Below are 16,778 nucleotides of genomic sequence, written 5' to 3' on the forward strand. Positions count from 1 at the left end.
CACTCATCTCCTTTCTGATATAGGTCGCTGTCCCCGATAAGCCCAGAGTTGGAGCGTGAGCCGTCGTTTCCCTGGTCATCCCTGGTCCGTGTTGTTCTTAACCAGCACGGCTAATGTCGCTTTTGCTCCAGCTCCGGCGCAATCGACGATGCTCGTCTTGCCATTCCCATCATTGATTGACACGATCTGGGTCTATCCAGGCTGCCAGGAACAATCGCAAGTGAGGTTCCCACTCGGCGAGTGCCTCGCACCATGGTTTGCGAAATGACGGCGCTGAAAAAGACCCCGTGGTTGATCAAGTGAGGCTCTGGGCCGTGCTAGTTTTGTTTACATCGTGTCGCTTTCGGCATGGTCGCAGCGACGTGTCGAGATGGGCACTAGGTGCTCACTAGATGGCGACGACGGCGCAGGGTAAGGCTGGACTCGAGAGCTGCGGTCGCATCGTATGTGAGGGGGTTGTGCAGGTACAATCTCCGGTCCTCTTTGCTATCGCCCGAAGCTGCCAATTGAAGGTGCTCCCTTGCATCCGTGAATCAACACAACGAGCCATCAATCGTTCCGTCAAATCCGTTCTGGCCAGTAGGTGTCCTGGCGCAAGCTACGGCACTTCTGCCCCTCAATGGGCCATGGCGCTGTGCCTCTTCTTCTATCCCAAAGCAGAAGGCCATGATCGACGAGGCTAGCGATGAGATGCGTGGCGTCTCCATGGACTGGTTGTTTGTTTTTGGGTGAGACACGCGAATCCCTGTCGGTTGGTTGCGAGCAGAGGGAGACAGAATCGCTCTTCCGACCCAAGACAAGCTGACACTTTTCCCTCGTGGACAAGTGGCCGTCATGCGCAGTCGGCGATAGCTTCAAGACACTTGCGACGTCGGACGGGGTTCAAACTTTGGTTGCTCGACTGCTGAGTCGCCGAGTGTCAACAAAGTGAGGGCAACTCTTAGCTAGAGGTAGTGAGCCCACCCACCCGTTGGCATGGTAATTGACTGGTGCCAGGAGAAAGCGGAGGCAAAAAGCCAGTGCTCTCATGTTTCGACAGAGGGGTGTTCCCTCTTGAGTGTCTCTCTGCCTCCGCACCTTACGTAGACTAAGGTAGGTACAGAATAGCGGCTTCCGGCTGCCTTCAGTGGAGAGCTGGCGGCGTACCTGAAGGGGCGAAGAGGGGCGAGAAGGGGTCGAGAGAGAGACCTGAGGGGTCTTGCTTTGACCAACAGGCGACGGAGAGAACTCGGTCGCATGGGTGGTCCATGTTCTGCAGAGGGGAAGTTTGCATAACAAAAGGGCGGTTGTGCCGTTTCCCCGGTGCGCTACCTATGGCTTTGACCTTGTGCAGACGGTCAGATAAACATTGGTAGCTGGAGCTGGAGCTGGAGCTGTCTCCGCCAAATGGTCTTCTCTGGTTGAAGAGTCCTACGGAGTATCAGGCTCCCAGCCCAGTTGCCAGTGACGCAGAGCGCATCTAGATTCCGAACCTGGCCGAACTGACTCGGCCCCCAAAGAGGGCCAGCCCGGCTGCCCGAGTTGGTAAAAGAGATTTTCGAGATTTTCTGGGGAGACGCTATTTAGTTTGGTCGTTGGAATGTAACCGTCTAACCTCCATCGGGACACCAACGGCTTGACAACGACTCGCCAAAAAACGAGAAGAAGAACCAGGTTTAGCAATGGCAGAGACAGGGAAGGCGATCTATCGACGAAGAGTTTTCCATGGGTGCAAAAAGCGTAAAATGATACAATATCAGAGGTACCTTGGGTACATGAAGATGTGCAGCAAGGCACCAGGGATGGAAGTACCTCGAGATTTTCCTGCCGCCTTAATTCCCGACGGACCCAAATGACTGGGCAGGAGCCCGGGGGTGTCTGGCTGTCTGCTCCTGCTGCTTCTCGCGAGTGGCCAGGGACCTGTCTCAAATTTTCTATTCTCGGCTCCTGCTGGAGTTGGGAAATCTCGGAGGACGAAAATGACGCACGCCTGCCATTAATGGGATGCCTCCCTGCTCAGCGCTGTCACCTGTGGGAGTCTGTCTACACAGTACCTTAGCTTGGGAGAGTGTCTCGAGTGCGGATAAGGAGAACGTTGCCAGGTCAGATGCTGATACCGAAAAGGACGAGGCCAATGCGAGGCAAGCCAAGTGTATAGTGCACCCCGTGTATATCAATGCTCAACATCTTCTCGGCGCAATGGAATCCATTCTCCATCCAAAGGTCCAAAAGGAGCAAGGAGGGCTCTAATGAAGGGACGAAAAAGACCTTGAAACAATGGCAGATGCTACAGTGCCATACTTCGTACCTACCTTACCTTACCTGGCCTCAAGGTATCTCTTTAGCCATGCCGCGAGGGGTACGTAGCGCATGTCTCTGCCTGAGGGCCACACGACTACCTTACCTTGCCTACTCCTGCCAACCACAGTCAACCTCCCAGATAACGGAGTACCGACCTGCAGATGTACGGACTACAGACTGCCTGAGGTATGAATGTACCTCACACAAGATGTTCACAAGGAAAGACCTTCCAGGCTCCTTCCAACGTCTTTTCTGACTCCAAGGCGTCCCTGCCTTCCCGGCCAAGTTCCCGCACACACCTCATGCCAGCCGTGGGCCCCAGCTCCCTTCCCGCTGTTACCAACACGCTGCCTTGATTCGACGACTTTCCATCTCCTCCTCTCCACCAAATTTCGCCCCATGTTGTCCTTAGTCCTGAATGACTCCTGGGTCTTGACTTGTGAAGCCTTGGGCCATGGTCCACCACGGCTTCCACTCCTTGACTCCGTGTCTCTCCACATGGCCACACTTTTCCACGGCACTGCCCTGGCCGAGAATGGGCCTCGCTGTCCCAGCCAGGCACAGGCTGCAGCAGGCTTGCAAATTGCGTTTTCCCCGGCAAGCGAGAGGACGGCACGACAGGGCAGGGCACGACATTGACAAGGCTCAACGAGGCCTGACACGAGCGACGAGGCCGGAGGACCGCCAGGATCCAATGTGCTCGACGGGGCCTGCGGGAATTATATCCACGGCCAGAAGCCTGGAACTCCTTGGGCCTTGGAACAAGTGGAAAAAGCGGCGCCGATGACGAAAGAACGCATCTGAGATTCATCTCGGAGAATGAATCTACGGAGTCACTGAGTATACTACAGTAAGGAGTACATACCTACAGGCTACTCATGTGAGGACGGCGCACGGCATGGAGCACCGCGTACGGAGTACTGTCTGCAGACTTGTTGCAGTGCTGATCAATCCCCGGCCGCCAGCGGCAGCCAGCCTGTTGGGCGCACGCCGGCGCTCTTTTGGGGGCTGACGGCGCATTTCCACATCTTCTATTCCTGCTTCCTTTTTCTCCGACGCTTTCCAATCAGAGACGCCCAGCCCATGCCTCCCCCGCTGCTCGTCATCTCTCACGTCGATGGGAGATGGATTAGAGATGAGACAGGCCCTGTGGTTGGCATGTTGGTGCCTCGCCATTGGGCCGCCGGCCGGCATTGGTGAGTCTCTGTCTCTCGTCTAATTCTGCTCCAGCCCCGTACGAATACCTAGGTACAAATAAAGGGTGCTCTTGCGATGGAGGGTCGGAAGATGGCCATTGACTGACACACAATGTGCCCAATGTCTCTTGAGCTCAACGTCTCCGTCCTACGCCCGCACAGAGTTTGTGCCCTGCGTCGGCTTTGCTGCGAATGCAGAGTTCTCGTCAACGATACGTACCGGATGTACCTGACCCTAGTCCCGATGTGCTGCGATGCGATGCTGAGGCGACCGCTCGCCGTTCCGCGGCCCCATGGGATCGCAGCAAATCCGTCGCATCTCATTCGTCGCATCTCGTTCAGACGAAGAATGCCGGGCCCAGATGTGTCTTGTACCTGCGTTTAGGGCTCACGCTGCCGCACCTCTGGTGGAGTGGCGGTCCAGTCTGTTTTTTTTTTTTTTTTACCCACTTACATACAGCATCGCACCAATTATGTATCCTTCCAAAGTACCTTTAGCCGGTTGCTTTGTCATTCTGAGTCCTTTTCTGCCCCGATCAACTTTTGTCCCGCTCCTGCTGTTCCCACCACGCGAGCGGCGACGTCAAGAGGGGAAGCGGACGCCAAAGAGTCATTAATACCACTTGTTGCGGAGTACGGCCCAGATTTCAAACTTCTTCGCAGCAATCAGCACCGAGAAGAAGCAACCTCGTCGAGAACCGGCCGTTACGCCTTGCCGAGTCTTCCCATTCGCAGTTGACTCTAGGATCTTGCTTGGAAATGCCGCTGTCAGAAGAGGGGCTCATCTGCACAAACCACAAGCAGTCACAGCTCGGGCAACCAAGTGAACAAAATGTCGGCTTTTGCTGGCAATGACTCGGTGTTATTCTGGGGGTTCTAGGGGATATCCCCGCCATGACCGCACCTTGGACAAAACGTTAAACCCTCGGTGGAGATGGCATCACTGCGCGCCCACGTCCGTCTGCCGTCCGTCCGCCCGCTCTTCTGCGAACCGCTCCCAGGTCCACCCACAACGTGTCAGCCCGCACACATGTTTGACGGGGTTGAAACGAAAAGAAAGGAGGCCAGAAAAAAATCTGCTTCTCCATGCTCTTTCGACAGCACTTGTCAACGGCTCCGATCCTTCTGTTGCCAATTTTGGAAAAAAAGAAAAAGGTTCGCACGGCGCTCCAGCACCAGAGTTTCGTCTTAGTCGGCGCCCCAAAAAGGGCCAAAGTCTGGCTAGGCCATTGGCCGTTTGCGGCTTGCATGCGCGCACAACGGGCGAGCGTTGCAACTCACCATAGGTAGCTTGATGCTACTGTCGTCTTCTTTGTCCAGGAACAACTGAAACGGCACGATGGCAAGGAGCGCGCGCCCGCCACGTGGGGATCTACCAGACTTGCTGAGCTTCCGGTTAACGGTTCCTGTTTCGTGTCTCCCATTCCGGAAGCATCTTCTACTTCGATAGCTGCTGTCTGGCCGAATTGATGCAACTACACGTGGTCGACAGTCTTTAGGTGGCGCCATATGTGTTGGACTTCACTTCTCCGATTGTGGGATTCAGGCGAGGTCACGCTGTGGCCGCGAGAGAGGATGCGCTGGCAACATCTCATTACGTATTGATAGGTGTCTATTTCGATGCCAGCCGTGCAGCCGTCGTCAAGTGATGCTCGGAAGCATATGTCGACTACCGCGCAGGCAGATCAAGAACACTTCATCCCGCCATCGCTCGCGGTTACCTGCAGACCCGTCGGATAGATCCCACGATGGTTCAGGTCCAGCCAGTGCAGTTGTATCGGGGCGCCGGGACGTTGTCCAAGTCTGTGCCTCCTGCTCCGCCATAGCACGGTTGTGGCCACCACCGCCGGCTCGTCATCGGTCACAACCATCGTGGACGGCCAGCACTTGTTTGCCCGCGGCTGGTGCATGCAACCGAGCACATGCGCTCTGTCTCTCGAGGCTGGCGACTCACCGGTGGCCCCCACAGTCGGTCAAGTTCGTCATAGGGATTCGAATTTCTCTAGAATCGAGGTCGAGGTCGAGGCCGAAGTTGCACGACGGACGTCGCCCGACATCTTCCGCCTTTACTCTTGCGGCGCTGCACAATTCCCGTACGGATATGCGTGTGTATGGGATATTCTCCGGCTCCCGCGCGGCATCCCAGGGTGCTGCGTGGCAGGGTTGGGAATCTGGGGCGAGACAAATTGACCAAATACAGCAAAATGGCAACGGCTTCGGGGAGTTGATATTAAGATTTGATGAAGGGGATTGGCCTACCAGGTTCCATCATCGCTTGGAAAGGGGGCTAAAGTGCATCCCTTTGCCGTTACATTTCGCTTCCCTTTGTATTTCGCCTACCCCGGTCCGTCGCCGGCGGCACGACCAGCCCCTGCTCCCCCGAGGGAAAGAAAACGTACGGGGCATCTCTCATCAAGTTTCTGCTTTATTACCCGCGAGAGCTGTTAAGGAGGCTGGTGCAAGTTGTACTCCTTCCCCCAGGGGTTCGCCGAAGCTTTGGCACTATCGATTCACCAGTGAAGTCAACCAGGGAGGAGGAGATGCAGGGCTGTGGTTGACAGGTTCTAGCTTGCCGTTGCAACTTGCAGCCTTGCAGTCCAAGTGTGGTTTTGCAACGGCCAAGATATGCCTTGAGTCATTTGCACGCCGCCCTGCTTGGAGGTAGGAGTACGGCGTCGCCCGGCTGCTGTGCGAATGGGGAGATGAGAGTTCATCGTGAATCCGGAACGGGATCACGAGGCCCAGAAGGGGTATACCGTGGCTGGATATAGCCTGGGAGAGGCGGCAGCCCGAATTCAGCACGTCATGATATACAGAGAGTCGGGCCTCTGGTGCTTTTTGCGACGCGTCCTTGATTGGTACCGGAGTCAGAAATGCGATCTTGTCCTGCTGATTCAGCTGATACTGCGGCCATGGTTCCGTGAAGCTTGCGAATTTTGATAGCGAAGTGCCTAGACGGGCTCGGTCAGACTTGGTCGTTCGCATTTGCAATAGATGGGATGCTGGAGGAATGGGATGTTGCGTGTACTCATCGAGACTGCCTCAAGGACTAGGCATGATGCAGCGCTGAGTGAACCACCCAGAGAAATCCTGCAATACTGACCATGTGCGAGATCACCGCCCTACAATCTACGATGCCGTCGGCCATTTTGCGAGTGTCCATAGAGGATTCCTTTGCTAGCAGAGACATGGCTGGTAGAGAGATTGTCTCCTTGCGACCCTCCAACCATCATTGACAGGACCTGGCGGAACACGCTTCTCGACATGCGTTTTGGAAACCTCGCGGTTATGTTCGTAGACTGCTCTTCTGCATTCTGGCTTGGAATGGGACTTCAGTTGAAGACATGAGCTCGACCGGCGCATCGACTATTCACTGCAGACCGTCAGTCTCTCCTTTAGGCACTCGTTCGGCCAATCGGCTGGAGATGAAACTGGGCACAATTATGCGCACTACACCGTGGAAGTCGTGGATCATGTTCTTCTCGCTTCAGCTGGACCAGAGCTTGAATGCTGTGTCGTCTCCTGCACGGCCACTGCGCGTTCAAACACGAATTGTTGTCGACTTCTGCTTTCACGAGGATCGCAGCTTCAACAAAGGAGCGATTTGTTCGAGTCGAGAAGCTCCCGCCATCGACGGACTGTGTTCAGAGGGCTTGTTGAGGCCTGAGAATATGTCTTATTTGTAGAGTCGCGACTAGGCGATGCGAGGCGCAGGCATCGCAGTATGGTTCCAGAGGCGCTGTACAATATGTGCAATTCGTAAGATGGACTCGGGAGGTTGAGTTCAAAGCCAGATGCAGAGATTGCCAGCGCCTTTTGCCTGGATCTCATCATCGTCCAATGAAGATGGTTCCCCGAGGTGAGCCTAGGAGGAAGTTTTGGGGCAGCTCCACGTGCCATGATCAAACGCAATTCTCAAGCAAATCTCATGATGCCCGACAATGGGTGGTGAGAAGTCTCACTGGCCCAGGTCCAGATTTATGCGACGCACACGTACAGAGATGGACGGTGAGAACTTGGTGCTTGGGTTGCCCGGAAGGACCGGCCGAGAGACATCGGGGTGATGCCCCAAAAAGCTTGTCTGCGTGCTTTCCCACATTCTGACAGGCACGCTTCCATTGGCATCTGGGGGAAAGCTCGGGTCGCCCCTCTGATCTCCAGCTGATCAATGGGCGACCCCGCAATCGACCAAATATTTCGGCCAAAGCAACGCCGAGCTCTCATCTTTTTTTCTTTCTCTTTGTGAGCCATGGTCCAAACAGGCAGCTCAACATGGCATCTTCCCTTGCGCCGGACGCGTGCGGCTTGCAGTTTGATTACACTTGCAAGGACCAGCGGAAGAATTGCGCGATAATACGGGCGAGGCCACTACGGTTCCTGCGTTACTCTCACGCGAGGCACGCAGTCTATACAGGAACGGTGACCGGGATACCCCGCAATGAAGTAATGACGGCCAGACCTCGAGCATCTGATTGCTGGAAACTAGAATGAAGAGCTGGTGGTCTGCGCCTGTTGGGGTGAGAGCCATGCAGCTCTTCGTGATGTCGCACTCGGTCCTCATTTCCGCGACTGGGATTGATGGCCGGCGACCTGTGATTGACAGTGGTGGGCTCACGATCGTTTATCAGTCGGTTCGTTCCCGCGTGGTTCGCAGCAGAGCAGATCTAGAATGCAACGCCATTCTCGCTCGATCCGCACATTTACGAATCTGGAACCCGCCAAGGTTGTGCTGTCATGCGTTTTCACCGGGCTTTGACGGCCTTGATCTGGCTGTTTGCATCCGGGGCTTGGGCGACTGACAACGGCCTCACTGACGTGGTGTCGTGGGACAAGTACAGTCTCGTCATCAACGATACCCGGACGTACATCCTGTTCGTGTCGTCCCTTTAATCGCGTCTGGGGCTAGGTGTTGACTGGTGACAGCTCTGCCGAATTCCACTACCAGAGAACGCGTAAGAAGCTCCAACCTCAGGTCTCGATTCGTAACTAACTCTTTTCTCCCACACAGCCGTTCCCGGATTGTGGCCCGTGAGTTCAGCCTGTCGAGTACCTCCCTTTACATACTAAACCTTCGACAAAAAGGATATTCTGCAGAAATTCAAGGCCAATGGCTTCAACACCGTGAGGTGAGTACCGGCCGCACGTCAGCAACATCTCAGAACGCTCACCGTGCCTCTCAGCATCTACTTCTTCTGGTCGTACCACTCGGCTGCCGAGGGCGTCTACGACTTTGAAACGGCGGGCAAGAACATTCAGCGACTATTCGACTACTGCAAAGAGGCTGGGCTCTATGTCATTGCCAGAGCCGGCCCCTACTGCAATGTGAGAACCTAGTATATTCGACCATGTCAAGAGGCTGACACGTCCAGGCCGAAACCAATGGCGGCGGCCTCGCTCTCTGGGGCTCTGACGGTCGCTTCGGAAAGATCAGAACCTCTGACGAGCGGTACCAGGCCGGGTGGCTCCCCTTCATCACGCAAGTGGGCAAGATTATCGCCGCGAACCAAATCACCAATGGCGGCGTAGGTGCCTTCGTCCCCGTTCATCTGCAGTCCGCTGACAAGCCCAGCCCGTTATCCTGAACCAAGTCGAGAACGAGTACCAGGAGAGCGTCTACTCCCCCGACCACACCTCGGTCATCTACATGGAACAGCTGAAGAAGGCATTCCACGACGCCGGCATCGTAGTCCCGCTGACGCACAACGAAAAGGGTATGCGTTCCCGGTCGTGGTCCACAGACTACAACAACGTCGGCGGCGCCGTCAACGTCTACGGCCTCGACAGCTACCCAGGCGCCCTTTCCTGCACCGACCCGACGGTTGGCTTCAACGTCGTCCGGACCTACTTTCAGTGGTTCTCCAACTACTCCTTCACGCAGCCGAGCTACCTTGCCGAGTTTGAGGGCGGTTGGTTTTCCAATTGGGGAAGCGCGACTTTCTATGATCAGGTGCGTGTGCTCTGAAATATTGAAAGACTGCGTGCTGACATGCAGAATAGTGTGCCTCGGAGCACGACCCAGCCTTTGCGGATGTTTACTACAAGAACAACATCGGCCAGCGCGTGACCCTGCTGAGCATCTACATGAGCTACGGCGGAACGAACTGGGGACACTGTGAGTCCTACACGAATCAGGACCAGCACTGCAGACACTGACAAGAGCAGCCGCGGCACCTCAGGTCTACACGAGTTACGACTACAGCGCCCCTCTCCGCGAGACTCGTGAGCAGTGGACCAAGCTCTTCCAGACAAAGCTCATCGGACTCTTCACCCGAGTCTCGTCGGATCTGCTCAAGGTTGAGATGATTGGGAACGGAACTGGCTACGGTGTAAGTCGCGCGGACTCTCCATAATACCCCTGCTAACGCCCATAGCTCTCTTCACCTTCGGCCTTTAGCTGGGTTCTCCGTAATCCCGATACCCAGGCTGGCTTTACCGTCGTGCAGCAAGCCAGCACCAAGTCCATGACCCCCATCCAGTTCGATGTCACCCTCAACACGACAGCCGGACCCGTTACCGTCCCGAACGTCGTGCTCAACGGTCGCCAGAGCAAGATCCTTGTCACGGATTACGTCTTTGGCAAGCACACTCTGCTGTACGCCTCGGCGGACATTGCCACCTATGGCCTCTTCGACACTGAGGTACTCGTTTTCTACCTCCAAGAGGGTCAGACGGGAGAGTTCGCCTTCAAGGACGCAGGCGACCTTACATTTGAGGTGTTTGGCGATACGGACTTGCAGGAGACGACAAACGGTAACCATTCAGCTTTTACGTGGAAGCAGGTCGCCGGTTCCACGGTGGTCAAATTCTCCAACGGCGCTCTCGTCTACCTGCTTGAGCAAAAGTCGGCGTGGCGTTTCTGGGCGCCCCCGACAACGTCAAATCCTACTGTGAAGCCTGACGAGCAGCTCTTTATTCAGGGCCCTTACCTCGTCAGAAGCGCCCGCATCTCTCACGGCGTCCTCCACGTCTCTGGTGACAGCGACAAGGCTACAACGATTGAGGCCTACGTCGGCGACAAGCCCATCGAAACCATTGACTGGAATGGCCTGCGCCTGGCCGCCACAAAAACTGCTTACGGTTCCTTCACTGCTCAGATTCCCGGCGCCGAGGACCGTGCTGTGACCCTCCCCGAGCTGTCGAACTGGCGCGCGGCCGAAGCCCTTCCCGAAGCGGCGTCCGACTACGACGATTCCCGATGGACCGTCTGCAACAAGACGACGACGCCTAGCCCGTATGCTCCAGTCACTCTACCGGTGCTCTATAGCTCCGATTATGGCTTCTACTCGGGTGCCAAGATCTACCGCGGTTACTTTGACGGCGCCAACGCCAGCTCGGTCAATATCACGGCCTCCGGCGGTTTGGCGTTCGGATGGTCGGCTTGGGTGAATGGACAGTTCCTCGGCGGCGACGTTGGGTCCGCTTCGGCAACGACAACCAACAAGACTCTCACGTTCCCTCGGTCCGCGTTGGTTGAGAAAAACAACGTGGTCACGGTTGTGGTCGACTACCATGGCCACGACCAGGCCTCGACGGCCCAGGGTATCAATAACCCACGCGGCATCCTCGGCGCCCAGTTGCAACCCGGCAGCACACGCACCAATACGGGCTTTAAACTGTGGAAGCTGGCGGGCGCGGCCGGCGGCGAGGCCAACATCGATCCCGTCCGCGGACCCATGAACGAGGGTGGCCTCTACCCGGAGCGCCTGGGCTGGCACCTGCCCGGCTTTGTGCCCACCGGCTCCTCTTGGAAGCCCGAGTCCCCGCTCGTCGGTCTCTCCGGCGCGGGCATCCGCTTCTACGTCACGGATTTCACGCTCAACATCGACTCGGACCTGGATGCGCCGCTGGGCATCGAGTTCTCCGCGCCCGCGGGAACGACGGCACGCGTCATGTTCTGGATCAACGGGTACCAGTATGGCAAGTACGTCCCGCACATTGGTCCGCAGACACGGTTCCCTGTGCCACCGGGCGTGCTCAACAACCGCGGCCGCAACACCCTGGCCGTCAGCCTGTGGGCGCAGACCGACGCGGGTGCCAAGTTGGACGGGCTGAAGCTGGTGCGGTACGGGCAGTACCAGACGGATTTCAAGTTCAACCGTGACTGGAGCTACCTCCAGCCCGGGTGGAAGGACAGGCAGGAGTATGCTTAGTTTAATGCATCACGGGCAACGTCGGCCGGCGTGACTAGATTCTTAGTTGTACATATTTTGATACACGTCATCCCGTGAACTACCTATTTGGATTTATTCAACTTCTTTTTGGCGATAGAAGCCTTTAGAATCCGCGTCCACTCCGAAGCGTGTCGCTCCCAGTAGGCTGCCCACTTCTCGTCCGGGGCGCAAAACTTGCGCCATTTCTCGCAATGGTCCACCAGTTTCTGGTACGAACCGGGGATGCCCGCCCCGGCCGCCTTGAACAGCCATCCCCCTGCCCCCTTGTCGTCCGGGTACAAGTCAGCCAGGCGCGACCACCCCCGCGCGTAGCCCAGCCTTCCCAGGTGGAAAAAGGTGTCCTTGGCTTTGTCCTTCTCGCCGAGCCGCAGGTACGCGTCGCCCTGGCCCTCGAGCGCGGAGCACATCCAGTCAAAGTAGGCGGCGTCCTTGCCGAGCGCGAGGGCCTGCGTGAAGGCCTCGAGGGCGAGGTAGTCGTCGCGCTCCGTCTCGCGGTGGAGGTGGCGGAGGCCGGCGACGACCATGGCGTTAGCGTCGCGGCCCTCCGCGATGAGGGCCAGGCACCGCGTGCGGGTGTGGTGCCAGCGCGGGTTGTCCCAGTCGTAGTAGTTTTTCTTGCCCTCGGCCCTGTAGAGGTGGCGGCCGAGGGTCAGGGCGGCCGGGTCGTAGCCGAGGCCGGCGGCCGTCTCCATCATGTTGAACTGCAGGATGAGTTCGGACTCGGAGCTGGTGTTTGTGAAGTAGAGGAGGCCGGCGGTCTCGTGGAGTTCGCCCGCCGTGATGTTGTTTTCTGCGGAATTCGTTAGCATTGGTGCGTGAAGTGGTCAGCAAGGAAAGGGGGAAAGGGGGGGGGGGGGGGTGTGCTAACCTTTGACGAAAGCCTTTTGCCAGTCTTGTGGTTTATCAGGCCGGGCGAGGGCTTTCATGTACTTCATGTAGACGTCGTGAGCCCGTTCTGCCGTGACGCTCATGTAGGCGAGCTCGCGGAGCAGAATCTTGAACTCGGTGAGGGACCGAGGCTCAAAGACGACGTCTCGAGGCTTTGGCTTCTCCTCTCTGGCGCTCGATTTTTTAAGGCCCGGAAGAGGCCGGAGTTTGCTCTTTGTCTTTAGCGTCCTCGTTGTCGTTGTCGGCATCGTTGTCGGTGGTGGTGGTGACGGTGCTGCAGGGGCCCATGGTAATGACGGCGGCGTGGAGACGCAGGCTAGGAGATGCCTTCTGACGCCGCTGGTGCGGGTAGGAGCAGTCGCGAGGCGGAACATGGTTGGCGATGGTTGGCGATGGTGTTGGGGTGGTGAGTATGAGATGAGATGAGATGTGGCGCGATTGCCGGTGATTTATCGGTTGTCGAGGTGCGACCCAATGCGCGTTTTGAAGTCTATCAGTACAACTTTAATGTATTTTACGAGCTGAACAGTCGCCGCCAGTCTCTTTTTGAAGACACTTTGCGACGTCGTGAATTAAAGCTGGCGATGATGAGTGAGAAGGTGGGAGTGAAGCTCCGGGGAAGCTCGAGTGAGGTCCGCGCCAGTGAAGTGGGTCTAAGGCGACCAACCAATCGAATCCCATCTGCTTGACGGCAGTCTCCACCTCGAAAAAAAAAAGTTGCGACTACACCTTTTCGCGACGACATTTCATCGACATTTCTGTTTTCACTCACCACCTCACTGACAACAGTTCTCATCCCGACTTACCTACAACTATTTGCATTCTTAAAGGAGGTCTTGAACCACATTGGCTGCGAACGAAATCGTCTGTGTAACAAGCGACTCATCAAGTGCTATATTCAACAGCGGATTCACGGCCGGCCGCTCACAACGAGCAACCCACCCTCGACAGATTCAAGGGTTCAGATTCACAATGGTCACCACACGAAACGGGAAGCGCACAGCCGCCGAGGCGCCCGCCGCAGCTGCGACCACCAAGAAGCAGAAGCTCCCGGTGCGGGCAAAGGAGGGCAAGACGGCCGCCAGCAAGAAGGATGAGACCAGCCGATCGTCATCATCAAAAAAGAGGGCCTCCTTTGTCGTGGAGCTGAAATCGGAAGCCGGCGCGGCTGCGGGCGCGCAGGACGTCAAGGAGAAGCAGATCATCACAGGCGCCGAGCAGCCGGCTCCCAGGACGGACGCTGATGAGATTGGGGATTCTGATGCCTCGCCCGAGTCGATTGGCGATGAAGCGCACGAGGCTGCGGAACAGCTTGCGGCGGAGTCCAAGACGGCGCTCGTTGCCGAGGGAGGCGACGACGACGATTCCGACTCGGATGCGGCGCCTGAGGCAGTTTCTACGTCCAAGGCTGCCGTGCAGGCCAAGAAGTCTGCGCAGGCTGCCAACAAGGCCATTGCAGAGTGCGTTTTGCCATCTTGCGTGATTTGCCTTTCAGTGATTCTAACCCAAAGTGCAGACAACAAGCCAACCAGAAGCGCAAGCGCCAAGAGCGCAACGCCAGGCTCCAGGAACAGGCCGCGGCGCGCAAGGCTCAAGAGGACGTGGCACCGGCGAAGCAGTCGAGTAACGAGGAGGAGGAGGAGGAGAGCGAGGAAAAGACGGAGACTCCGGCGCGGGACTCCACCACCACAGGACGCCGGAAGAGGCTGGATCTCCCTTCGGAGCTCCCGGCCGAGTTCCTCGAGTCCGACTCGGAGGACGACGGCGAGACTGAGGACGGGGCGGGGGATCGCAAGCCCCGCAAGGCACGGAAGATCGAGACGGCGGAGGCCCAACTCCTGCGCGAGGCCCGCGCGCCCAGGGACGAGGTCGTCGGCACGACCGTGTTCCGGACCGTCAAGAAGGAGGACGAGAGGCTGGCGCCCAAGGCGCAGAAGTATTCTGTCAATGCCAAGAAGGCGTTGCTGGCCCGCGGTAGGGCGCCGGCGAAGGCGCGCAGGGGGTTTTTGGTATAGGATGCTGTAGCGAGGGGGGGTGTGGAAAGGTGCTGCTTAATTGATGGATGTCTAGGGATATGCCCCGGGGGCAACGGATGATATACAAAAGTTTTTGGGTTTGCGGTTCATCAAGCGGAGTCTATTGCTGCATGTCTGTCCAAGTGAAGTTGATCAATCGGCTCTAGGTCTCGGGATCCGGCTCCGAATAACGGCGCTCACAGCACCGGTGTCTCCACTTTGGCCATCGGTCCACACGCCATAAAAGCTTAGCCTAGTCACATCGATTATCAGGGTTCTTTGTAAAGGATCTTATCATAACTCCACCATACTTTCCGGAGCATGGCCATTAGGAAAGCTGCAGAGACGGTAGCATTGCAGAGGAGGAGGATACCTGGGATTGGACCATGTGCCATAGTGGGCTACCATTGCGCCATTGTCGCAACCCAACCAACGGCGCGGATGTTGGCCGAAACGGGCAGACAAGTCGTTTATTGCCGGGATTGATGCGACCGGCCATACTGCGAGTGCCGACGACTCTGCGACCTCGCAGCAGGCTCAGGCCGTCGGCCATAAGAAGCGATTTTCTTTTTTGTGATGGGCTCGGATCTGATGAACTGCCCTCCCTAGTCTGTGCTCAAAACAATGGCGATGGCTTCACTCGAGGAAAAGTCACCTCCCGTGGCCGCCACGGACCCAGCCGACACTCACGATGAAAGCCAGGATACATCCCGCGACAGCCCGTGGATTCGCTTCATGACGGCGATCCGTTGGTACTCCAAAGACACGCCCAGCGAAGAGAAAAGACTCGTCCTCCGTCTGGACCTGCTGATCCTCGTCTTTGGCTGTCTCTGCTTCTTCACAAAGTACCTCGACCAGTCCTCCCTGACTAATGCCTACGTCAGGTAAGCTCTTCACTCCGCATCGCGCCCCCTCTCGATCCCCCAGACTAACAAGTTCACAGCGGCATGAAGGAGGACCTCAACCTCCAAGGAAACGAACTCAACTACATGACCATCGTCTTCTGGTCCTCGTACTGCACCTCCATGATCCCCGCCTGCTACTACCTGACCCGCCACCCCATCAACATCGTCCTCCCCGTCCTCGAGATCGGCTGGGGCCTCTCCACCCTCGGCCTCGCCTGGGCGCGCAACGTGCAGACAGTCTACGCCATGCGCTTCTTCACCGGCCTCTTCGAGTCCTCCTCCTTCACAGGCATCATCTACGTCATCGGGTCCTGGTACAAGCCAGCCGAGATCGGCCGCCGCGTCGCCCTCTTCTACGTCGCCGCGCCCCTCGGCACAATGTTCGCAGGCTACCTCCAGGCCGCCGCCTACACCAACCTCCACGGCGCCCGCGGCCTCGCCGGCTGGCGCTGGCTCTTCGTCGTCGACGCCGTCATCACCGTCCCCATCGCCCTCGTCGGCTTCTTCGTCTTCCCGGACGTCCCCGCGCGGTCGAGGCCGAGGCTGCTCCCGCCGCGCCTCTACGCCCTCGCGTGCGACCGCCTCCGGGGCCTGACGGCGCCGCCGCGGCTCAAGGTCTCGCGGGACATTTTCGCGCGCGTGTTCCGCCGCTGGCATTGGTACCTCTTCGTCGCGCAGTGGACCATCATGAACGAGAACCTGCAGCCCAGCGGGTCCCCGTTTTCCCTCTACCTCAAGGCCTTCCCCGCGACATACTCCGTGACGCGGATCAACACCCTGCCCACCGTCGCGACCGCCATCTCCGTCGTCTCGGCCTTTGCCGCGGGCGCCGTGGCCGATCGCACGGGCTGGTTCGCTGGGTTATCTGTCGCTGCCACCGTACCATCGCTGGTTGGCGTCATCCTACTCGTGGCGTGGGACGTCGGCGAGCGCGGTCGTCTGGCGGCGTTCATGCTCAACGGGTTCGAGGGCGCGATCCCCTCGCTGACGATGGCGTGGGCTACAATTACCATGGCCGGGGATGCCGAGGAGCGCGCTATCGTGACGGCGTCGATGAATGCCATTGGGCAGGCCATTGTTGCCTGGGCGCAGCTGCTGCAGTTTCCTGCTGTTGAGGCGCCGCACTTTCGGCGTGGGTTTAGGAGTGTTGTGGCGACGATGGTGGTGCAGTTCTTCATTACTGGTGCGATTTGGTTTTTGGTCAGGAGGGATCGGAGGAAGCAGAAGGATGCGGTGGAAGACATCGGGGATCCGATTCAGGAGGCCAAGCAAGGGGTCTAGGAGAGTGTACACTGATATGACTTATGGGACAAGGGATCTGGT

At 57.5% G+C, this 16,778-nt stretch overlaps 7 protein-coding genes across 7 annotated transcripts; 4 read left to right on the plus strand and 3 right to left on the minus strand.

Moving 5' to 3' along the window:
• Nucleotides 1-75: 75 nt before the first annotated feature.
• CLUP02_04062 (uncharacterized protein) lies at nt 76-1,706 on the minus strand (the record flags this gene model as incomplete). The annotated part of the gene is made up of 9 exons (XM_049283079.1): nt 76-192; nt 252-317; nt 390-519; nt 544-807; nt 864-901; nt 964-1,052; nt 1,147-1,410; nt 1,487-1,558; nt 1,673-1,706. 9 exons carry the CDS (start codon nt 1,704-1,706, stop codon nt 76-78), a joined length of 1,074 nt encoding a protein of 357 aa, XP_049140222.1.
• A 982-nt stretch (nt 1,707-2,688) lies between these two features.
• On the minus strand, nt 2,689-3,474 carry CLUP02_04063 (uncharacterized protein; the record flags this gene model as incomplete). Its single annotated transcript, XM_049283080.1, has 2 exons — nt 2,689-2,855; nt 3,195-3,474. 2 exons carry the CDS (start codon nt 3,472-3,474, stop codon nt 2,689-2,691), a joined length of 447 nt encoding a protein of 148 aa, XP_049140223.1.
• A 1,650-nt stretch (nt 3,475-5,124) lies between these two features.
• CLUP02_04064 (uncharacterized protein) lies at nt 5,125-6,141 on the plus strand (the record flags this gene model as incomplete). Its single annotated transcript, XM_049283081.1, has 1 exon — nt 5,125-6,141. The coding sequence occupies one exon, from the start codon at nt 5,125-5,127 to the stop codon at nt 6,139-6,141; it is 1,017 nt and encodes a 338-aa protein (XP_049140224.1).
• Nucleotides 6,142-6,721: 580 nt separating this feature from the next.
• Nucleotides 6,722-7,162, plus strand: CLUP02_04065 (uncharacterized protein; the record flags this gene model as incomplete). Its single annotated transcript, XM_049283082.1, has 1 exon — nt 6,722-7,162. A coding segment is annotated over one exon (441 nt), but the record flags the coding sequence as incomplete, so codon positions are not given.
• A 1,048-nt stretch (nt 7,163-8,210) lies between these two features.
• CLUP02_04066 (glycosyl hydrolase family 35) lies at nt 8,211-11,626 on the plus strand (the record flags this gene model as incomplete). Its single annotated transcript, XM_049283083.1, has 10 exons — nt 8,211-8,347; nt 8,400-8,428; nt 8,485-8,504; nt 8,571-8,602; nt 8,657-8,798; nt 8,846-8,998; nt 9,046-9,423; nt 9,474-9,588; nt 9,639-9,802; nt 9,848-11,626. 10 exons carry the CDS (start codon nt 8,211-8,213, stop codon nt 11,624-11,626), a joined length of 2,949 nt encoding a protein of 982 aa, XP_049140226.1.
• Nucleotides 11,627-11,709: 83 nt separating this feature from the next.
• On the minus strand, nt 11,710-12,909 carry CLUP02_04067 (uncharacterized protein; the record flags this gene model as incomplete). Its single annotated transcript, XM_049283084.1, has 2 exons — nt 11,710-12,437; nt 12,516-12,909. 2 exons carry the CDS (start codon nt 12,907-12,909, stop codon nt 11,710-11,712), a joined length of 1,122 nt encoding a protein of 373 aa, XP_049140227.1.
• Nucleotides 12,910-12,957: 48 nt separating this feature from the next.
• Nucleotides 12,958-16,736, plus strand: CLUP02_04068 (major facilitator superfamily transporter; the record flags this gene model as incomplete). Its single annotated transcript, XM_049283085.1, has 8 exons — nt 12,958-13,177; nt 13,325-13,424; nt 13,501-13,995; nt 14,052-14,544; nt 14,606-14,779; nt 14,948-15,094; nt 15,160-15,434; nt 15,494-16,736. The coding sequence occupies 8 exons, from the start codon at nt 12,958-12,960 to the stop codon at nt 16,734-16,736; spliced, it is 3,147 nt and encodes a 1,048-aa protein (XP_049140228.1).
• Between the last annotated feature and the right edge of the window lie 42 nt (nt 16,737-16,778).

The sequence above is a fragment of the Colletotrichum lupini genome, chromosome 2 (assembly GCF_023278565.1).
Source record: "Colletotrichum lupini chromosome 2, complete sequence".
Classification (NCBI taxonomy): Eukaryota; Fungi; Ascomycota; class Sordariomycetes; order Glomerellales; family Glomerellaceae; genus Colletotrichum; species Colletotrichum lupini.